Source organism: Dermacentor variabilis, chromosome 11 (assembly GCF_050947875.1).
Source record: "Dermacentor variabilis isolate Ectoservices chromosome 11, ASM5094787v1, whole genome shotgun sequence".
Classification (NCBI taxonomy): domain Eukaryota; kingdom Metazoa; phylum Arthropoda; class Arachnida; order Ixodida; family Ixodidae; genus Dermacentor; species Dermacentor variabilis.
This window is the reverse complement of record NC_134578.1, coordinates 49,503,663-49,527,558: the sequence shown is the minus strand read 5'-3', so window position 1 is coordinate 49,527,558 and position 23,896 is coordinate 49,503,663. Positions and strand designations below refer to the sequence as shown.

Below are 23,896 nucleotides of genomic sequence, written 5' to 3'. Positions count from 1 at the left end.
CAGTTAAGCTGCGCCTGCGCACTGAAGCTCGAAACACCGCGAGCTGTACTCCCTTTTGTAGCGAAGAAAATAGCTTTTTTTTGTCACGCGCGCTGGAAACCTTGAGCACTCGGCTATAACATTGCACGTGTGTACATTTCCTCAAGGTCCAGATACAGTCTTTGACTATGGGACCTCCTTATGTATACTACGCACATGCAATTATCTGTATTTTTACTAATAAATAAATAAATAAAAAAGGTGGTGCACGCTACCACCCAGATAACTGAGCACCGCGTCATATGGACGTCAGACTCTGGAGTTTTGCAAGACGCGTAGTGCCACCTGCCGGTGCGAAGAGGCAGTAATTGAGTAGTGCGAAGCCCGACTCCCTTGCTAAGTTTCCTATGCAGCTAGCGACGGCGAAACAAGAATTTAACTAGATTTTGGTCCATATTGCGAGTGTTTTGCGCATTTAACACCCAGACAGAGAGCTATGAATTTCTACGCTAGTCGGACGCGCCGCCGGACTGCCATAAAGCGCTTGCTGGCTCACTTTTCAGACTGATGGCAGAAGTGACGGCAACCGCGATAGCTCCGCGCGCTACGAAGAAACGCCGCAATCGACGCTACTGTTGTGTTGTAAATTGCCATGAACGTGAAGGACGGAATAACAACGTTCAGTTTTACCGATTTCCATCGCGATCGTATGAAGGGGAAAGGCGAGAGCGCTGGATACGGGCCGTTCAACCTGTTGGGTAATCGGATTACTTGCATTCCCCACAACACATTAAAAAAATTAAATTATGGGGTTTTACGTGCCAAAACCACTTTCTGATTATTAGGCACGCCGTAGTGGAGGACTCCGGAAATTTCGACCACCTGGGGTTCTTTAACGTGCACCTAAATCTAAGTACACAGGTGTTTTCGCATTTCGCCCCCATCGAAATGCGGCCGCCGTGGCCGGGATTCGATCCCGCGACCTCGTGTTCAGCAGCCCAACACCATAGCCACTGAGCAACCACGGCGGGTCCACAACACATCGGCTCGCATGAGAAAGTGCGACAATTTTGTTCTTCTGTAATTGTGTTGCGTAGCCCTGACGGAGGACCGTGGTAACCAAGCGAAAACTCAAGAATTTGCAGCCGCCACTTCGTTGGTAACATAAAAAACAACGTTGCGAACCATCCTGCTTATGTGACATCGATATCTCCACCTTTTAACAGACGTCTGCCTCCGCTTGACTCAAGAAGTGGAACGGAGAGATTTGGCAGGTCAGCTTAACCAAACATTTTGGTTCGTTTATGAACTCAAAATCTTGTTCTAGAGCATCGTTCTATCGCGAGCACATTTCTACTTTCGGTATTTTGTATGTGCTGCGCCGATACAAGCACGCTTCGCAATGCGCTGAGCCTGCTCGACTGCGTTTTTCAAATGTGAGCAATGAAGTTGCTGTAGGAGCACTGGACGAGTAATTGCGAAGTAACGCACGTGTGTAAAGAAAAAAAAATGTCGCGTGTATTTACATTTATTTGTGCGCGCTTGTTGCTCGAAGCGTCTGCGAAAAGTTCAAATTAAGGTATGGGCGATGCTGTAGCTCCTGCGAGAAAGAAAGATGCTGCGCGTAGGCACTGTAGGAAGCTTCTTTCGCTATGATCTCACGCTGTTTGATGCCTTGGAAAACGTTTTCTGTTTGCTGCCCTGGAAAAAGTTATGAAAGGATACTCTCTCTAAATAATTGCGAGACAAAACATCACGATAAAATATATAAAAATGTAGGAGATACTAAAGTCTTGTGTGCAGGACATATTCAATATGAACCAATTTGAAATGCTTGGATTTTTATGCTGATATGCATACAGACAAACCTGATGCTATCTGTACTTGCGTGTTGCAGCACGCCGAAATAACACTTGCTACTTTATTTTATATTGTACACGTACTTCGCTCTGCAGAGCTTTCTTTCCGAAGCGTGGATGAGCGGAAGAAGCTTTCCAGGTCCTTGATCTTTAGGAAACCGTGCCTCAACACAAACGAAAGAGAGGGGTCCATTGTGGCCTATGGACCTTCGCTTGCGGACAGCTCTCCTTCCACTAATCAGTTCGCGCCAAGGCTCCGATGGGGGCGCTGGTGACGGCTTTTTCCGCAGTGCCACCTGGGCAGAGTCTGAGGTCTATTGTGGTATAGACCACTGCGAGATTGTCTCGTTTCAGTAGATATTAACGCCTTATGTGTACCAGGTGATACGTTTCCTATGTCGTGAGATTTTTGTGCAGCGTAAATGCGGCACTTATTCCAATTTCCTGTGCACTGTATTCAACATATTGCGGCGCTAACGCTTTAAAAATAAACCATACGCAGAACGGGCAGTTCTGGACTACTGGCAGGCTTGTTTTTTTTTCTTATATTTTTTTCTTGTTGCACGAACTTTTGCAGAAACACCAAAGAAGTGGAATTTTACTGATAGATTCGTCGTCGAAGTCTGCTTTGTAGTAAGTGCCCAATATGAAAGAGCATTTTGTGACACCCGGGATCTCGTGATCTACCTAGCCATGTCTCTAAATGCGGTAAGTTGTGAATAACGCATTCCGTAATCTTTTTCCCATTTCGCGGCTGAGAGATTACTGTTTCTGCTTCCCTTGACCATAGTCCTAGTGCCGCCGAAGCCATACAATTGCTTAATATCGCTCAGCCCATTACTGGCAGTCTCTGTGTCGGTGCAGGCATTATCCTAGACGACCTTTTTCACGCTCAGAGGCACGCATTGCAACGCTCAGCTGGCTCATCTGTACAATGAAACCTGTTTACAAAAGTACATACAGTTGTATTATGATGGAGCGCGTTGTAGTTAGCCAAATAAATAAGAGATAAAAGTATAGCAACGGTTTCTTGCATCCCGTGCCATATTGCTCCAGAGTTGGTTTTCTGAGAGCAGGAGTGGTGGGATGTGATAGCAATTCCATGGTAAGGGTTCCGTTGTATTCTTCGAGGATGTTTGTGCTTAGACGGCGGAGAATACGAGCACCTCCAGTTTAGCGGGCAAATGCGAGATTACCCAGAGCTGGCTCCTTCGCACCCTCAAAATTCTTAGCGCAAAGTTAATTATTGCACTATCATTTTCAAATTAAAAATAATAAGAAGAAACACACTCGCTGTCCTGTTTACGTTTGTTCGTACGGCTTTTTCGGCTTTAAAACCGCATCCCGTCTTCGGCTGTAGCACGAGTCAGCACAACACAAAGTCATGCATGTTCAACCTAAAGGCCTGCTAACGGCGACACCAAGTTTCAAAGCAATCAAATGACAGGTTCGAATATAAAATGCAACTTCCCTATGTGAATCCATAGAAAAGTTTTATAATTAACCTTACTGAAACCTTACTCCATCTAGCCATATATTTATCACTGTGGGGCACATGGTGCATAATGCCTAATTTGGTTATGTGCTTATTAATATTGATGTGTACGATGAATGCATTGGTACTGAATAACCGCCGATAGTTGGGGGAGTCGGTAAGATTGCAACTTTGCACACAGCGGGAAGGAAGGAAAAAAACTGAACGCAAAGGCAGCACGACAAAGCATGTGCGCTGGTGTCGTGTTCTCCGTCCCTTTTATTCGCACGGTAAGTGAAGCTGCAAATTATATCCAATGCCTCGCATATGTTAATTGATTATATTTTTGTAGCTGAATTTGCGAGCGTAGGAAACCTTCTTCTTTGACTCTAGGAACTAACTACCACCTTTTCCCAACTTTGTCCTCTGGCGTATATGAACGTAAGCTTGTTGCTCATTTGAAATGAAGTATGCCCATAACGTTAGTTTTTTTTAATTCTCTGTGCATAGCAAGTTCTAATTTACAAAGGTGTCTAGAGAATCGCATGAATAACAAGTGTAAGTCGTTTCCTCTATGAAATTCTTGTATGTTTAACGTATGTCCCGCAAATATTATCTATTGTGCATAAGCTGAGCTGAATTTGCCCATAGCGTAGTGTTGTTGCAAGTTACTAACAATGCGCGGCAAAGCTGTGCGACAGGCTGACAACACTGGGCGTCCAGTTGTCTATAGCTTCGTTTCAAAATTTCAAGGGATGGCACCTTCAAAAGCTTGTCCAAGCCTTCGATAGCGAAAAATGTACGAATATACATTTTTTACGCAACTCATCTTTTTTTGCGTTGGCATGTAAAACACTTTCTCTATTTCACCAAAAAGTCATATCAAGCAACACCAAGACCTCCTATATAAAATTATAAGGCGCGGCTGTGAACGCGAAAGCGTTTACAGCAGCACGTGTAGTAGCACGGTAACGACAACGCGATCTCAAATTTGCCCTTTTAGACGCGGCGATAGAGCGGCGGGAATTACTGACGTCAGGTTCACACGTTTTACGAATGCGCGCTACTGACAATGTTTGTTTCTTCTTCCTGCCTTTTTTCTGGCGTAAAGGTTGCCCTTTATTTCACTGGAATGACTGATCCACTTATACGATTCCAGCTTAATGGAGTTCTCCGAACAGAGGTGAGCTATTTTCAAGCAGAAACCAGCACTTTTGTTTAAAAGCGCCGTGCGACACTAAACCTCCCACGGTTTGTGATGCTTTACCGGTACTTTTGTATACGTAGCATCTATTTTCTTCCTCTCGGCACCAGCCTGCGTTTTACTGGAATGTACGGCTTCTGTCGGACCTAAAATTGGCTGACACGAGCCGTACACTTCGAGCTCAGGAAACTACGAAGGCCTTTAAATTTGCGCGGCGACACTTCTTCCACTATACTTTTATGCACCCGCCGTCTCATACGAATTAGGAGTCTACCGCGGGCGAGCTCTTCCTAAACTTTCTTCTGTCGGTCCACGTTTTATGGTCGTTTGACACCACCTGTTGCTCTGACTACACTGCACGGAACAATGGGGGATAAAACTCTCGGTCACTTGTAAGTGTTTCTAAACCTTTCCTGGTCATTTGTAATCCTCGTGCGTCATTCGACGAATAATCTGCGAATTTACGTACGTAAAACAATAGCCGATTCGGAACCTTAACATCTGGAACATACAATCTCCACAGCTGAACACGTCATACTGAAGGTGTACATTACTCAGCCGCACGCATGTAAAACGACAGGTGAAGCTAGGTCGATAACATTCGAAAGCGGTTGTTATAGGCACTTTTAGGAGGCTGTATAAGGCAACTGTTCCTTGCTATAACTCATTACTCAGTTTCTTTTTTTCTTCTCTGTTTAAGCTGTAATTGACGCCTGGGCTCGACGATGGTTACTCATATTTTCAGACATCTTAAAATGTGGACAAAATGATGCAGACGCCCCCAATAAAGTTTAAGAAGACACTATTTCTAACATTTAACGACTTTGTACCTGTTTTCAAGGACACTAACATCTGTTTTTTTTATTAACAATACTCCACGTCGCAAGCCTTTTTCAATTCGCGATGGAGGATAGGAACAAACCTCATTTTAAGACCGAACCCCCAAGTGACACCCAAAACTAGGTCCTCTCGTTTAACGTAAGCCCTGTTTCTCTTCCTCGATTCAAGCTGCTAAAGTTGGTAGAATAAACTTTGAGATCGGTCATCGCAATTATCTCACAAAATTCCCGCTCGGGGTTTAGATAGGCGTAAGCCATTATAAGAAGACCAACCATTATAAGTCATTACAAGAAGGCCTTGCGACGATGGCATGATGAGATTCAGCTCACAGAGCTGAAATTATGACGATTTAACGACCACGACGGCATCATGTCCATGTGCATATACCTAGTGGTCGAAGCTGATAGACAACTTGGCCCACTGGGTAAGCAGTAAGAGGCTAGGTAGCTAGATAGGCTGTAAATGCCAGTAGTATGCAAAGAATGCTAATCGAATGCGGCTTCAACTTTTAAAGCGCTGTCAATGATATCTCAAGTCCTACAATATGTTCCTAGATGATCATAACTAAAAACGTGAATACTAGCGCCGCTGGATAAGCCACACTAAAGCTATAGCGATGACACACGTATCGGCTACCGATATCAGGATAGGCGCACCATGTCAACCTTAAATTGCACGACATGGCTTCGTTGGCCCCGTTCATCTGGCGAGGCACCGACGCCAAACTCGAATAAAGACGCATATGAAACTTCGCTTGAAAGTGCAATATCGACATGACGCCGCGCATGGCACGGCATGGTGTGGAACCACAATCGTAAGTCTGTCCACGAAGCGTTCCAAACTTCTTTCACATTTCTGCGCATGATTCTTCATGCTTGCAATTTGGTGTATGTCGTTCTCACAGGACGAAGCCAGCGCTGGAAGAAATATTTGCGGGAAGGCACTCTATGAGCTTCGAGAACCGAACGTCTGTGCTGTGGATATGCAAGATACACTGAATAAGACGACACATTTGGCGAAGTCATGCCAGTTCACACAGTGTGACGTTGTGGTGCGCCTTACCAGGTATGTAAATTCTATTGAAAGTATTTGCGAGAATCCTCGGCCGTGTTGTTTCCGGAAAGCACACTTAAGTGATCGTGTTCCCTGCGCAAGCCTGTCACCATCGTCTTAGTTTTTTTTTCTTTCTAGCTGTTGGTTTATACTGCTTCATGAGTAATCTGATGACAACGGACCGGCTTTAATTTAGAATTTGTCACATTTAGGAGCCCGCAGAGGAGCGTGCCGGCTGTAGAAGGTGATGTCATGTTTCGTTTTCCTGTGTCTTTCTTTAACGCGCACAGCCTGCCCAGCGCCTGGGCATGTTCGGTTACGGGTTTGCAATTTCTGAAAAGAGTTATACGTGGTTGTAACGAAATAGTTTTGCGTAATTTTACCCTGCAAATGCGTCTTCGTGAGCAGGCGTTTGGTATACTGCACGACCACGTACCCCAGCACATGAGGGTTGGACCCTCCCGCGTTTAACCATGAGTGGCTTAGCCGCGTCCGGGGAAAAGGGGATCCTGGGGGTTGAGCCAATACTGGGTATGGGCCCTTGGCGGTGGCAATACACCTCTTTTGGCCTCGGCTTCGCGTAGACGGCACCCTCGGGCTGGCCCACCCGGGGGAAATCGGTAGTTGCCTTTTCCTATCCTCCTCTCTCATTTTTGTCTTTCGATCTTGCCTGTCTTCTCTCCGCTTCCTTTTACTTCTACTTTTTCCAGGCAGCAAGGCTTAACCTTGTGTGGGATAGCCAACCTTGTTTATAACAGATTTGGTTATTGTAGTGCCATACTGCTGGCGCTTGCAGGACGTTTTTTCTCACAGTCTTGCAGCGTCCCCTTGTTGGGCTCCATGATGGCTAGCTGCTGGTGCTGCCGAATTTCCGCCTATATTTATGGCAAGTTCTTTTCTCCCCTTCCTGATCGCCCTCATAAACGAGGGCGCACCGAAGAAGTATTTAGGTTTTGTGGCCGTCCTAGTGAAAACTTTCCCAAATTACATGTCATACACTGCGAGAAAACCGCAAAGTCAGCGAGAATGATCTCTGATTCTCTGGTGTCGAAATAACCAACCGATGTTCTTGGTCAAGGCTATAAAGTTTCCGAACTGGCAAGTGGAAATCTTCTTTAGGAACTCCGAGATAAAAATCAATATGAAAGGCTGCCGAATCTTGTGTCTTTTGTTGACGTTCCAGGGAATGCGACACCGCATCGCACCATGACCACCAGCTGTGGTGTTGTATCTAATAGTGACCTGATAGTTATCTGACAGAGGCTGAATTACTTGAAGGCTGGAGTGACCAGAATTTGATCAGTGTAAAACGAATCAAGATGAGGCGCGATGGTAAAGTAATACAGACTAAGCATCTTATTCTCATATTCGGCTCAAGTGCTCTACCCGAAACAATCGAGGCAGGCTACGTGAAGATGAGCGTCAGGCCGTATATACCAAATCCCCTCCCATGCTTTAAGTGTCAAAGGTTGGGCCACAGTTCCCAGAACTGCCATGGCCAACTAACCTGTGCCAAATGTAGAGACCATGAACATCCGTCCGAGTCGTGCACGAGCACTCCACACTGTGTGAATTGTGAAGGGGAGCACCCCGCGTACTCGCGGTCCTGCCCATGTTGGAAAAAAAGAAAAAAGAAATAGTGGTCATCAAAATCAAAAAGAATATTTCGTTCAAAGAGGCACGCAGGTGCGTATCCTTCATGCCAAAGAATAGCTTTGCCGAAGTGTGGCGTCAGTGGGCAGCGCCGCAACCGACTCTGGCGGCTGTCCCGCCCACACACAGTGAGCCGGTTGATGGCCTCAAAGGCCTCATTTCTTGAGAAGAGGCTTTCTCGACAAACCAATCGCTCTGAAGAGCGGGTGTCCAGCGCTTCGCAGGAGGCGGTCGACACGACACTTAGTCAAACGGCACCTCTAGCGCCTAAGGAGCGGCGAGAATCTCTCGACCGCTCCTTAGGCTACACCTCCTCGGCTATTACGGCTACACCTCCTCGGGGGGTGTAGCCGTAATAGCCGAGGAGAGCGTTGTATGTCAGCAAATTAATCTCCGAACCCCCCTCGAGGCAGTTGCAGTACGAGCTGTGCTATTTGGTAAGCTAATCAGGTTAGTTCGATGTACGTCTCCTCTTCTTGTCAACTTACAAAACTTATACATTGTCGTTGGTGATCTAACTGCACATAGCCCCCTGTGGGGCGACACGCGTTACGATGTGCGTAGGCGCCTGATAGAAAATTCTCTGCTTTCTTCAGGTGCATGTTTATTGAACAAAAAAGCACGAACGTACTACAATGTTACACATAAATCATACTCGTCCATAGATTTGAGCACAGTTTGCAGCTCACTATTTTCGTACCTGGAGCGGTCTGTCCTCAAGTACCCCTATGGAAGCGACCACTTCCCAATTACATTACAGCTAGCAAAACCAGATGCATGCTCGTCGCATTTCCCTCGCTGGAACCTCGAATCAACGAAATTGGAGCTGTTTCGAGAACTCACGTGTTTAGGCGGGGACGACATTTCTGATATTAATGTAGGCGATGCTGTGACATACCTCACTGGTTTTATTATTGACGCTCCAACAAAATGCATTCAACAATTTAACGGACTGGCAAAGAATCGTCTCATCCAATAGTGGAATGACGAACGTAAGAAAGAAAAACGTAAGAAAAATCAAAACAAAGCTTGGGGACTGTTTCTCAATTCTCCAACTGCTGAAAACCTTATTAATTTCAAACAGGTCTCATCACAAGGCAGGAGAACACGTCGACGTGAAAAGAGAGAGAGAGAGAGCTGGGAGCAGTACATCTCTGGGATAAATTCTTCCAAAGACGATGCGAAGGTGTGGAATAGGGTGCATAAACTAAAAGGCCGAGATACGAACCCCGTGCCCTTAGTAAGTACCCAAGGAGATGGCCTGGAAGATCAGGCAGACTGTCTGGGGGAACAGTTTGAATATATCTCCAGTGCATCTCATTACACACAATCATTCCTGAGAACGCGCAGAGTGACAGGCCCTTGATGGGAAATGCGCCCAAAATGAAAATTACAACAGCCCGTTCAGTTTAGCTGAGCTTAAAACTTCTCTTGCTTGTCGCAACAGCTCAGCACCAGGTAGTGACCATATCATATATGAAATGATCAAGTACCTTCACCCTGAAACACAGAAAATACTCCTCTCACTTTTTAATGTCATGTGGACCGCTGAGTATGTTCCATCTTCTTAGAAAGAAGCTACAATAGTACCCATACCCAGACAAGGTAAGTACCCGTCCTTACCTAGTAGAGACAGACCTATGGCTTTGAGAAGCTGTCTCTGCAAGCTCTTTCAAACGATGATAAACTGGCACCTGGTAGTTCTTCTTGAGAGCAACGGACTACTAGAACCTTACCAGTGTGGTTTCAGAGAAGGCAGGTCGTCCACAGACCACCTTGTCCGCATTGAGGCCAAGGGAGGCCTTCATGCACAAACAGCTTTTCTCTCTGTATTTCTTGATTTGGAGAAAGCATATGACACCACAAGGCACTTTGGTATTATCCGAGATCTTTCCGCTGTGGGTATCCGCGACTGTATGTTGAGTCTCATCGAAAGTTAACTTTCTAACCGCAAATTTCGTGTAAGGGTGGGCTATGCGTTGTCGAGGTCTTTCGCCCAAGAAACTGGTGTTCCACAACGTGGTGTGCTAAGCTGCACACTCTTTATCTTGAAAATGCATTCTTTACGCACGGCTATTCCATGGACAGTGTCATACTCTGTGCATGTGGGTTATGTGCAGATTGGATTTAAATAATGCAACTTTGCTGTCTGCGAACGCCATGTCCAGCATGCCTTAAATAAAGTGGCGAAATGGGGTGAGGAAAACGGTTTCTGGTTGAGCCCACAGGAAACTACGTGAGTTCTTTTCACGAATAAGAGAGGAATAGTACCATATCCTGCTATTGAGCTCTCTGGTACCAGATTGCCTGTAAGTGCCGAGCACAAGCTTCTCGGCATCATATTGGGCTCGAAACTAACATTCATCCCGCATAATAAATACTTGAAGGCCAAGTGCCTTAAAACAATGAACTTATCGAGACTTCTATCAAGTACAGCATGGGGCAGTGATAGGAAATGTCTTTTGAACTTGTACAGGTGTCTTGTCAGCTCACGTCTTGACTACGGCGCTATAGTATATCAGTCCGCTACACCAAGCGCTTTAATAATGTTGAACCCTGTCCATCATTTCGGAACCCACCTCGCGACCGGAGCCTTCAGGACAAGTCCCGTACAAAACCTTTATGCAGAAGAAAATGTATGGTCGCTCAATCTTCAGAGATCATATAGCAGTTTTCCATATTTCCTTAAAATAAATTCAAACTGCGAACATCCCTCTTATTCATGCATAAACGATATGACTGCTGTCATACTCTTCAATAACCGACCTGCAGCGAGAAGGCCGTTCTCTTTGCGTGAAAGGAACCTTAGTTAGGAAATGGGTGTTCCGGTGCTTGAACATTGTCTTATGGCTCCGGCGAACCTGTTATCGCCATGGCAGTGGCAGCTGATAGAGTGTGACACATCTTTGTAGAGATCACTAAACATGCGTCAGAGGCACATAATAAAACGCATTTCTTAGGACTCCAGTTTTACACAGAAGCTTCTAAGTCGAATGCCGGGGTGTCTTACGCAGCTGTTGGTCCATCCTTCGCAGAATCCGGTGTACTGCATCCTGAAACAAGTATATTTATGGCTGAGGCCCATGCATTATTGTCGGCCTTTGAAACATAAGAAAATGAAAGCTTCAAAAAACAGTTATATTTACATATACCTTAAGCGTCGTAAAAGCCTTGAAGTCGCTCTGTAAACACAAAAACGCGGTACTTACTGAGCTCTATTCCATTCTCTGTAGAGCGTATATATATATATATATATATATATATATATATATATATATATAACCAGAATGTCATTATATGCTGGGTACCTGGCCGTAGGGGCATCGAGGGTAATGTACTAGCTGACGAAATGGCCACATCCCTCACATCACAAGCTGTTATTCCTACGGCTGGTGTCCCTGTCACAGATCAGAAGCCTTTCTTACGAAAGAAACTGCGAAGCCACTGGCAACGCTTGTGGGACATGAAAACTAAGAATAATCTTCACTTGATTAAGCCAAAGTTATATTTCTCGCCCCCGAAAACGACAAGACGACGAACTGATGTTGTATCTTGTCGGCTGAGCATAGGACACACGTGTGGCACCCGCAATTTTTTACTGACTGGAAATGAGCCTACAACCTGTGGTAGATGTTGTGAGAGGCTGACAGTTCTCTACGTCCTCCTGAAGTGTCGGGAAGCCGAAGCTGAGAGAAACAAACATTTTCCTCTTGTATATCGCCAGCATATCCCTCTCCATCCTGCAATGTTTCTTGGCGCAGAAGCGTTCTTTGAAAGAGTATAAGCTTGGGCTGGTTGGTTGCACGCGAGCATCTTTACTGATTATAACCAGACACGAGCGCGTCAGAAATAGCGAGAGTTTTCCGGACTGCTCGACCACTCTACGGAGGCCTTCTGCCACCTTGTTTTGGACAACCTTCTTCCCCTAGTGCTTCGTGGGAAGCGTGCGGCTATCAGTAACCATATCCACACCTTCGACGACATTGATGTCCCGGAGGACGTCAGCAGGACTCTGAGCCTCGGTCCAAAGTTCGCTGTCCAACCAAGGACGTAGGCAGCGGAACTTCTTACCTGTGTCCGGGAAGATAGCGCTTCTCCTGTCTAGTCTTTGTGGATCGTCCTTTGCGCGCTATACTTCCAGTGTTGTTTGACACCAAAGCAGTTATAGGTTTCTTGAACTATGTCGACTTGCAAGTTTTTAGCTCCACAACTTCCATAGCACATCCTCTAGAAAGAGGATGCCGCTTTGATGGTAGTCTTGTATAGCACATGCCTCCAGGCCCTTGTATCTCAAGGGCTCTCTTAAGGCAGTAATGCTTATTTCAAATGTTTATCTATGAGATATTTCACTATATCATCATTATCTCACAATGTATCTCTCATGTCTATTGTACAGCCCATTAACCACAGGCATAATTTTATCTCGTATAGGTTTTATGTGCTTTAGACTGACTGTTTTTAGGCTTCTTTACAGCCACGTAATATCTGCCCTTCGTTATTCATAGCTCCACTACGAACTCATTAGCACTGGCCTGGCGCTCTTTGGCTAAATTTGGCCCTTGCGCCCCAAAGCACCACATTCATCACCATTGATTAATTTTAATCAGAAATCATAAGAAATTTAAGAAAAACAACGTTTGAATATCAAATCATATAAAGAAAATATTCACCACAACTAAAGAAATACAGGAGAAAACTTAACATGTGATCTCTTGCGTCCCGTAAAAAGCATGTTTACATAATTCAAGAACATCGCATGCCATAACAAGCAGATGTAAATCTGCGTGTCGCAACTAGCTAGCACCTACGTAGTTGCCTAATGAAAACGTCAACGAAAAATTCTCAGTGCCTTCAACTCTGTGAAGAAGGATGACCAGCGAAGCTGTGTAAGTGGACCCCTTAATGGCGCCTCAGGTCGGCCGGGCACTGTACTATCTTGGCGATCGGCCCACATATGGGGAGTGCTTAACGCCTGCTTCCCCTCCGCCGCGGGTCGGCCCGGCATTGCACCATCTTTGGCATTGGCCCACGTATGGGGAGTGCTTAACGCCAGCTTCACCTCCGGCTTGGGCCGGGCCGGCATTGCATGATCTTTGGGATCGGCCCACGTATGGGGAATGCTTAACGCCTGCTTCACCTCCGCCGCGGGTCGGCCCGGCATTGCACTATCTTTGGGATCGGCCCACGCATGGGGAGTGCTTAACGCCTGCTTCCTCTCCGCCTTGGGCCGGGCCGGCATCGCATGATCTTTGGGATCGGCCCACGTATGGGGAATGCTTAACGCCTGCTTCCCCTCCGCCGCGGGTCGGCCCGGCATTGCACCATCTTTGGCATTGGCCCACGTATGGGGAGTGCTTAACGCCAGCTTCACCTCCGGCTTGGGCCGGGCCGGCATTGCACCATCTTTGGCATCGGCCCCCATATGTGTAGTGCTTAACGCCTGGTTCACCTCCGCCGCGGGTCGGCCCGGCATTGCACTATCGTCGGGATCAGCCCACATATGTCTAGTGCTTAACGTCTGATTCACCTCCGCCGCGGGTCGGCCCGACATTGCGCTATCTTCGCGATCGGCACTCGTATGAGGAGTTTTTTGCTTACTACAGCGACACGAAAATTGCCTTGGACGGTAAAGGTATAGAGCTTCGCTGCAAAACCCCGCCTAGACGGCGGCCAGAAGCCCTTGGGCTCTGGTGGCATCCTCGGCCTGCTGGACGGCCGAAAGTTGGTCTTCGGGAGCCGAGCTGAGCAGCACGGTCTGCCACTGCTTACCATCGTTATTTTCTTGCTCCTGTCTCGGCGCAGGAGAACAGGCCCAGATAATGTGATCCATATGCCCCCTTTCTACACAAGATTTGCATTTGGTCGAATATTGTATCATGCGATATTGCCGGAAAAAATTAAGATCCGCAAACGTGGGGAAGAAGAAGAAGAGCCGACCAGTGCGGACGGCTGCATATCGGCTCCCGCTTTGTTAAATGTTTTTGGCAGGTTCTTTTGGCTGCGATGTTACACAATTGCAGTATTCGACGCGGTTGGTCGCAAGGAACCGGAGGACACCGAACTTTGACCGGTGGGTGCTTTTGTGACTTTTCGCCGAGCTGTTTCTGGTGGACCACGCTGGCGCGCCGCTAAACCTAACGCGCTCAGCCTAACGGCAGAGCGGTGGCCGCTCGGCGAGACGCTCGCTCGAGACGCTCGGCGAGTGGCGGCGAGACGCGGTGCTATGGCCTCCAATCCAAGAGTGGTGATTGTTGAAGGCATGGATATTAGTCCGGAGGATGCGGAGTGCTCAGGCTGGGTAACAGCGCTGGGCAAAAAGAAGAAGAAGACCGGGCCGGGCGAGCCGCGGATACCGGGGCCCGAAGCGAAGAAAAAAGGCGAGAAACGCGGCAGCCGCACTGCCGCACCACGAAGCGCGTTGAAGCGTATCGTGGACGCCTCGAGGCTCCCCAGATTACCGAGGGAGCAATTCAAGATCATCGTTCGACCTCGAGGGGGGCTGGACTTAAAGAAGTCGGATTTGATACACCTCGCCCGGGCGCTGGCCATGGCGGCGGCCCTGGCGCCGACGCAAGTGCGGGATGACACGGTGTGCCCCAATGGCATTCAGAACATCCTAGTTATTTCCACGCCGCATGAAGCGAACGCGCGCGCCTACGCCAAGATCCAGAGGATCCACACGAAGGAGGGGCCCTTCGACGTGGCAGCATACGTGGCGGCATCGGATGACACCTGCAAGGGAGTGGTGCGGGGGGTGGACCCCGAGATCAGCGACGCCGATCTAAAGGCGCTCATTGTCAACCACCGAAACCCCCAGGCATTAGAAGTAAGAAGAATCAAGAAGACCCCCACGATCGTTGTGCTCTTTGAAGGACAAAGGGTGCCGAATCACGTGGTCTGCGGGACGGTCATGTTGCCTTGCGCCCTGTATCGCAGGCAAGTAGACGTTTGCTACACGTGTGGAGAGCTCGGCCATAGAGCAGACGTCTGCCCTAACGGCGAGGACAAAAGGAAATGCCGCGGTTGTGCCATGGTTTCCCCACCAGAAGATCATCAGTGCGACCCAAAGTGCGCCATCTGTGGAGGCGCGCACCTGACGGCCGACCGCAGGTGCAGCCAGCGCTTCCAGGTGCCGTACATCGTGCGTCGGAGGCGGCAGCGCCGGCGGCGCGCCCGGGAGGCGCAAGTGGCTGCAGGATCACGTGATGCCTGCGTGGCAGGCGCGGTCCCTTCCCGGGGCCTTTCGGCAACGAGAGGGCGCTCCCGATCCAGGGAGCACGCCGACAGCAGAGCGCGCTCCCGATCTAGCGGGCATCCCGTCAGCAGAGCGCGCTCCCGTTCTAGGGGACGCTCGCGCTCCAGTGTTCGCATCCAGGAGGGACCTACCTGGGTGGACAAGGTCACGGAGACGACGACTGGAAAGAAGGTAACGCATGGCACACTGCCAGAGCAGATGGAGGATCCGCGTCTTGCGGCTTTAAAGCAGGAAAACGCGCAGCTCAAGGCGGAAATGCGTAAGTTGAGGGCAGACCTCGAATCGATTCGTAAAGCACAGCACGGTCATGGCAGCACGTCGTCCACACCAGCGCAAAAACCAGTGCTGGGTCACGCAAAGCGTAAGGCGCCCCCTCCCGAGTCGACCGAGGCTGCGGTGGAGCTGATGGAGGAGGCGTCCGTATCGGCTTCCATGCCCGCCGCGGCCATCGCGAAAGGATCGCTTGCAGAACTCCTCGATCGATTAGCGGAGGCGATTAAGACACAGTCCGGAGCTATCGAGCAGCAATCCGAGACCATCAAGAAACAGTCTGAGGCCATTGCTACCCTCAACCGCAGAATGGGGATAATGGAGGCTAAGCTTGTTGACGTAAGCAGACTGAAGGTGGCCGGTAAAGTTAAGAGAGCACATCAGGATTCCGAGGCGTCGGGCAAGTGCACCGCGCTGAAGGGGATGCTAACTATATAGAGACACAATGGCGGACAACACAGGCAAATTATTTGTGTGGCAATGGAACTGTGCCAGCTTCAAGAGGCGCAAGGCCTCGCTACAACAGTTCGTGAAAGCACAAGCGGACAAACCGCATGTCCTGCTCCTACAGGAGACCCTTTGTGAGGAAGCGACCTTCTCGGGTTACCGCGTTGTCTCGACGAGAGGAGACGGTAGGAGAGGGGTAATCACTATGGTTAAGAGGGCAATTTCCTTCCAGGAGCACGATATCACAATAGGCAGAGCTGATGCTAGCACTAGATTGGAGGCGCAGGTGGTTGAGATAATCCCTAGTTGTAGGATCAAACAAAGCATATTCGTCCTCAATGTGTACAGCCCTCCGACAGATCAGAGGCAGAGTTTTCGCGGACTCCTAGGCAGGGCAGTCGCCATAGCGGGTGACAGCCCTCTGATAGTGGCAGGGGACTTCAATGCCCCGCACATGGCCTGGGGTTATAATAGACAAACGGCGAAGGGAGTGAACTTAGTGAGCACGGCAGAAGACTGCGCGTTGACCCTAGTGGCGGACCCCCGCTTTCCCACGAGGATAGGCACCTCGGTCTCGAGGGACACGGTGCCAGATCTGGCTTTTGTTAGAAACACTGACGCAGCCTGGACTAACTTGCAAGAAAACTTAGGGAGCGACCATCACATTGTGGCGTTATCAATCAGGATCAGAGCGGCCCCGCTTAGGATATTTAAGTACGTTGATTGGGATCTCTTTCGAAAGATACGGGACGAAGATGAGTCGGAGTACGGTGCACTGGAGGATCTACTCGCGCAGGTCAAGATAGACGTTGAAAGGGCCACCAAGGAAATATCCACGGACCTTAAGACCCCCAGGATGGACGCGCGCCTGGCGCATCTCCTGGAGGCCAAGAGGTCTGTGCTGGAGAGGTAGAAAACGCAAAGGCTAAACCGCAGGCTGCGAACGAAGATCGCGCAGCTTAATCGCTGTATAGAGGCACACTGTCTGGAGCTCAACAGGCAACAATGGAACGAAGCCTGCTCTGCAGCAGACGGGCGAATGCGCACGGGGGGAAAATGGAACCTTCTTAAGCACCTGCTCGATGATAAACAGACCAAGGGTAATCGGAGACTCTCCGTAGATAGACTTGTGCATAAGCAAAAACAGGAAGGTCATTCCGATACGTCCCTTCTCCGAGACCTGGCAAGAAAGTATCTTCCGGTAGGAAAGGATGAACTACGGCAATGCCCTCAATACGTGGGGGAGGACGCCCCAAAGCTCGATGATCCGTTTTCTGAGGCAGATATCAGGGAGGTGCTCTACGATCTCAATGGTAGGTCGGCCCCTGGGCCGGATGGCTTAACCAACCGGGTTTTGAGGAACCTGGACGACCGGTCCATTAGCACCATTACAAAGGAAATCAACAAGGTATGGGAGGAAGGTAGTGTTCCGGACTTGTGGAAGCAGGCGACGGTGGTACTGATTCCTAAGCCTGGAAAGCCCCCAAGCCTGTACAACCTCCGGCCCATTTCGCTAACGTCATGTTTAGGTAAGGTTGCCGAACACGTTATACATAACAGGATCCCAAAACACATAGAGCGGGAGGGGTTGTTCTCGTACAATATGGTAGGGTTTAGACCATCTCTTTCCACGCAGGACGTCATGCTACTGCTAAAAAGACAGGTTATTGACAACAGGACTAGAGACGTCAGGGGCATTCTTACACTAGACTTGTCCAAAGCCTTCGACACCGTGTCGCACGAGTTCATATTAAATGAGATTTCGGCATTGAACTTAGGAGGTAGATTTTTCGCGTTTGTGGAGTCCTTCCTGAGGGGCAGGACGGCGGTCGTCAAGGTGGGGCAGACCAAATCAGAACCATTCCCGCTAGGAAACAGAGGCACGCCACAAGGGGCGGTGATCTCCCCCCTCCTATTTAACATTGCAATGCACGGACTCTCGAAGCGGCTGGCCGCCGTGCCAAACGTGGGACATGCGCTGTACGCCGCTGACATTACGATCTGGTGTCCGGGAGGCTCGGAGGCGGCCGTGGAACAGGCACTCCAGGAGGCCTTGGACGTGACCGAGTCCTTCCTGGAGGGCACGGGTCTCCAACTCTCCCCGACCAAGTCAGAGCTCATGTTATACCGACCGGCAAGGCAGGGGGTTCGGGGGCTCGTGCCGCTCGAGCAAATCCCCATAGATGTATACACGCGGGACGGCCAGAAGATCCCCAGGGTGAATTCGATTAGAGTTCTAGGATTGTTGCTCGATGCCAGGGGCTGTAATGCCAAAACCATTGCGCATCTGACCGCCAAAACCGAGAATATTCTCAGATTAATCATGAGAGTCTCCAATAAGAAGGGGGGCCTAGGCGAGGACAACCTACTTAGGGTGCATCACGCTTTTCTTATGAGCCACATCAACTATGTGGTCTCGGCCCTGCAGTGGACAAAGACTGAAAGGGACAAGCTTGACACGTTGATGCGGAAAAGCGTCAAGAAGGTACTGGGTATTCCGATCACGGCGAGCACGGACAGGCTAATACAGCTCGGCGTTCATAACACGGCCCTCGAACTCATAGAGGCGCAACGAGCGGCGCAGATCACGAGGCTTTCGGGCTCCAGCGCCGGTAGGCGCCTCTTGGAGGCTGCGGGCTTGCAGCCGCGTTTCAGTCACAGCGAGGTGGTTCAGCTGAACGAGAACTCCAGAGGGACCTACGTCGTCAGTCCCTTCCCTAGAAACGTTCACCCGCAACATAATGCGGGCAGGCGAGCAGCTCGTGCCAGGGCGATATTGAAGAAAACGGTCGGCATGGAAGCCTTCGTGGACGCAGCTCAATATGGGCGCTCCGGTAAATTCACGGTCACGGCGGTAAGCGAAAAGGGCGAGCTCCTATCTGCGGCCTCGGTAGGCGCTGTGACGGCCGACGTGGCAGAACAGGTGGCGGTGGCGCTGGCGATGCAGGATTCAAAAAGGCCGTATATCTACACTGACTCACGCGCGGCCGTCAGGGCATTCGCTACGGGAATGGTTGCGAAACAGGTGGAGGTGATTCTGAAAAACAAGTCCAGAACTAATTGTGACCCCGTGCATTATATTATATGGTTCCCAGCTCACATGGGCGACAACGTGCTGCCGGGCCACCCGAACCCCAATGAAACTGCTCACCGCCGTGCGCGAGAATTAACGCGCCGCGACGGCGATGGGGCTACATTGGATCCGGAGGAGCTCGGCCACAGCGACCCGTTATTAACATTTCACGAGATCGTCTCCCATTATAAAGAGGAACGCAGGCGCTTCCCGCCTCCGCATCCAAATCTATGCAGATCACAATCGATCACGCTTAGGATACTTCAGACGAGGTCATATCCCTCCCGAAGTTTCTTAAGCAGGATTTCTCCAGAAATTGACCGACAGTGCCCGGATTGTGGGGAGGTTAGCACTCTACCTCATATGCTCTGGCAGTGTCCTGCGTTACGGGATACGTCCCTCACCAGCGAACGGGACTGGGACGAGGCCATATCTAGCACGCACCTTAAGCTCCAGTCCATGGCCGTCCAGAGGGCCCGTGAAAGAGCGGAGAGGCTTGGCCTCCCGATTCCGACATGGGAGCAGCCAGCGGCGAGCCGGGGGCCCCAACGGGTCTCCACCGGCTAGTCCCTCAGGACCTGAATAAAAGTTCATTGTCTGTCTGTCTGTCCGCAAACGTGGAGCGCTTGTAGAGGTTAAAAGGAAGTTGTTTGCATCATTGTGGGAAAACTCCGTAAAACGTCTTTCCTTAATGTGCAGACGCCTTTAAAACGGCAACTGGTGATATAAAATGCTCACTCTTTCTAGCGAAGACCTGGCGGAGAAATTGAATGACACGTTCATCAACAGGAAAATCCATGGTAGGTGGTGCTGTTTCTATGATGTCAGACTAACGATAGCTGCTACTCCGCTCCTCTAACTCTGCGCTTATATAGTGCCCTGGTAGCAAGCACGAGGTCTCAGGCTAGATTCAAAGAAGCGGTGACCACATATTGACGAGACAAAAAAACCTAGAAAATACCGCTTACTGAGAGTTGACTGCACAGTAAGAGGTACGTATAAATAGGACGCACCCTATGTAAGTGTACAAGAAATGCAGAAATGGCAAAAATTATCCTCATTGAAAAGAGCCGTATTCGAAATCCCGTAGTTCCATTAATCGGACAGATCGATATGGGAGCAGTTGGGTTTATATAAGCGTCCTGCATGATCTTACTATAGAAAGCTCTTCATTCCATGGAGGAAGGGGTCGTTACTTATATCTGCTTCAAAAGCAATATAAACCATTTTTTAAGCAAAGTAATATCGCACTTTTTCTCTCGCAATTAGCGTGCTATCCCTCTTGCGCGACCTTTAGTAGCTACATGAAGTTTAAGCCATTTCTGCTGAGAAGTCACCGGCTTTGTCTGTGTGCGTGTGTCCGTGCTTGTGTTATGCTGTTCATTTCCTTGAACTTGCACTTTCTTCTTTAATCTTCTTGGCTTCTGAGGTTCTCTCTTGCTACTTTTTTGTAAATGTACGCCTCCCATACCTTTCTCAATGACCGCGCTTCTTTTTATAATTTACACTGATAGCTTATTTGGGCTCACTTTCCATAGTCGTTTTGATGTCCACCCATTAATCCCATGACCGTCCCTGAAATGTGGAACCTATGCTAAATCAAAGCGTTCTTTTCCTTTTCCACGACTTTCCCGGTGCTGATGGCTGCTGTCTCGCCGTAAAGCTCTTGCCATGTACGTGGATTATTCTGAAAGTAATGTCGTCGTGACACTGTGGTCATCTTACAGTTGCCATCCATGCTGGCTGCTCGCTACAGCGTTGCACATTTGGCCGGTGCTGGACCCAGTGCAAACGAACATAGGTTATAATGAGCACTAAATCGACAAGACTGACGGACAGAGGACACCGTACAAACAGACACCGTATAAGTGCAAATTAACGCCGCCCACGCTACGGGACTTAATGCAAACAAACAGCGGGTACAGTGGGAATAAAGCTGGCCCGTGACGCCAAGTATGCATGCGAGCGCGCATATGAGCTCTAAGGACGACACGTCGTCGTTGTGCTGCCATCGTCGTCATTTCGTGCCAGAGTGACCATTTTATTCGTTCTCGTGTCATCGGCATTCTTTCATTGTTTTCGCTCTGTCGCTGTCACTGCGCTGCCATTTCGTCGTTGTCTCGCCGCCATCTTCGAGCCGTCGTGATCTGCGTCCTAATCAGTTCATCGCCATCATGCTATCACCATCATGTCATTGCCGTCATCGCCGTCATGCCGTTATGCCGTCGCCATCATTTTGTCATGGTAATTCCACTGTCATCAACACGTCCTTGCGCCGGCATCGCCTTACAGTCGTCATCATACCATTGTCTATTATCACGTTGTCGTCGTCATTCAAGCTCCCTCATTCTCTTCGTCACACCAGCACCGTCATAACGTCATCGTCAGATCCTAGGCATTACTTTAGCATCGAGGTCAAGCTGTCTTCAGGCCGTCATCTTTATATTATCTTCATACCATGGTCAGAAAGCAATTCCTATCATACCATCGCCACATCGTCGCCATACCACCAGTTGTTACTCCAGCACCGTAATCCCTCCATCATCGTAATGCCATTGTCTCCTCTCGCTCCTCGTCATATCATGGTCCTCGTGCATTGTCGTCATTATGCTGGGGTGGCAGTTCTATCGGGGTCCTCTCGTTGTAGTGATTCTAGCGTCGTCGTAGTCGCGTCATCGCCGTCATTTTATCCCGTTGTTGCGTCATCTGCCGTCGTCGTCATGTCGTCACGGTCGTTCAATTATCGTCATTCCTTTTTCGTCATACACGTAGGGTGCAACATCAAGCGCAATGAGTTTTTGATGCGTGAGGAAGTCCCCAATGGAAATGTCCATCTCGGTCGTCTAGTCTCTACTTGCAAGTGATCGCTGAGCAGCAACAACATTCTTCACAAGCACCAATGAAGGTTTTGCTTAAACCGATTCCCACAGTGCATGTAGTCCGCAGACTTTGTTTTGCTCCAGAATTTTATGCAGAAAAATGTCGCAGTGCGCCGCCAAGTACTCAAACCCTCGACTGACCATTCACAATCGAAGACTCTACTTCTCAGCCACTCCACAGATGCTGCGACAAGGAAAACTGGGCCTCGAGAATATTTCACCTGGCCTCTCGAGTGCTCGTTAAAACGATCAGTAGGCGCCACATTTCCCAGCTCATGCATAAACGAACTACGGAGTGATAAAAACGAAGCCCATAACATGAAGCGGAAGGCTGAATAGAAAACGTGCCAAGAGAGCCGCTTCATTTTGCCCCTTCCCACCAAAAGGAGCGCAACCTACACAGACGAAGACGAATTGGACTAGACGCATCACTGAATAAAATGTTTTTTTATGCAGAGAATGCGCCCGCGTGCTTCTGCTAATGCTCACGCTGTTTGATGCAGCTCGAAATAGTGCAACGCTTAATACACCTACACCTACTCCAGGTTTCGCATCGTTGTTTTGCGCTATGGCCGAATCGAATTTATTTTCATACTCCTGATACCCCTTGTCCCATTCAGACTTATGAGCCATCCTGTCGAATAAGTACTTTATTCACTCAGGTGTGAATAAACCTGTGTGAAGAACCTGTGTGAATCGCGGATACTGCAGAACGGGTCATTTCTTTGCCGCTATTTCTGCCTGCTCAATTACCTGTCCACGTTCATTTGCGACAGTTTATTTATTGCCAGCATGCTCTCGCGTCATTTCATGTTACTGTCGAATACTAATTCGAGGTTTTATTCTTTGCAAAAAAAAAAGTCTAGCGAAAAAATGCCGTTTATAATGGACAAGTTGCGCGCATTCAATGGCGGAAATTTTAGCTACGTAAATTTTTAGCTTGTTCTTTTCCTGAGTTTCAAAGTGAGCATGGCAAGCCCTTTAAAAAAGTTCACTGCAAAACAGTATTAGGACTATATTCGAGTTCTTGTTTCCCCAAGAAAAGGTGCGAAGCAGATGGATGGTGAAATGTCACAAACTTTGGGCAACATTGGCCATTCATATGCTACCGTTAAATGTTGGGTTGCCAATTTTCAAACTTGCCAATCTGATGTTTGAAATCAGAAGCATCACAAGAAGACGTGTTTCTGTCCCTGTGCCTGCAACTGCAAAAGCCATCCTCGACGTGATTACGAAGGGCTGCCGAATATCAGCCAGAAGTATTGGTACATATGTGGGAATATCGCGGGAGAGAGTTGCTGGCATTATCCTCGGCAACTTGCAGATGAGAAACGTATTAACAAAGTGGATCGCAATACTTTTGACAACTACGCAAAACAGGAAACGTATCGTGACCGTTCTGCAATGTTTTGAAAAAAAATAGTGAGGTTTTGTGGGCAAACTGGTTACTGGCGATGAGGCATGAATCTACTGTTATGATCCTGAGACTAAAAACAGCCCAAGAAATAAACGCCAACAAATTCCGCCAGGCAACAGAAGTTCCGTGTATAAACGTCACAGCAGAAGCCAATCGCAACAGTTTCTGTAAGGTGAGAAAGGAGTTCTGCTGGTGGGCTACCTCCAGAATATTCATGTGCGTACTTGACCAAGTTGGGGCAAACGACCAAGGAAAAAAAGCATCGTCGAAAGACCTCCGAAGTTGTCATACAGAGAATAAACTTTCATTGTTGCCAAGCGCAGTCTCCGCCACAGTTGGGCGGCCTCCTTATTCCTAGTAGTCATAGTCATCTACCGTGCCTGTTCGATTGGGCTGCGCTATCTCTTCGAATCCTCGTCTGGTAGCCAGAGCACCGTCCCCACCGATCATCGACTCAGAAGGCAGTGAAGCCACTTTTGTGCTTTCTCAGAAC

At 48.8% G+C, this 23,896-nt stretch overlaps 1 protein-coding gene across 1 annotated transcript in view; it reads left to right on the top strand.

Annotated features, from left to right (window-relative positions):
* Nucleotides 1-2,420: 2,420 nt before the first annotated feature.
* LOC142564080 (A disintegrin and metalloproteinase with thrombospondin motifs like) overlaps nt 2,421-23,896 on the top strand; it is a 29,936-nt gene continuing 8,460 nt past the window's right edge. Inside the window, exons 1-4 of the mRNA XM_075674922.1 lie at nt 2,421-2,546; nt 4,424-4,495; nt 6,261-6,421; nt 19,855-19,907. Of these exons, the coding sequence (XP_075531037.1) occupies nt 2,532-2,546; nt 4,424-4,495; nt 6,261-6,421; nt 19,855-19,907 (301 nt within the window). The 5' untranslated portion in view covers nt 2,421-2,531. The remainder of the gene's footprint in view (nt 2,547-4,423; nt 4,496-6,260; nt 6,422-19,854; nt 19,908-23,896) is intronic.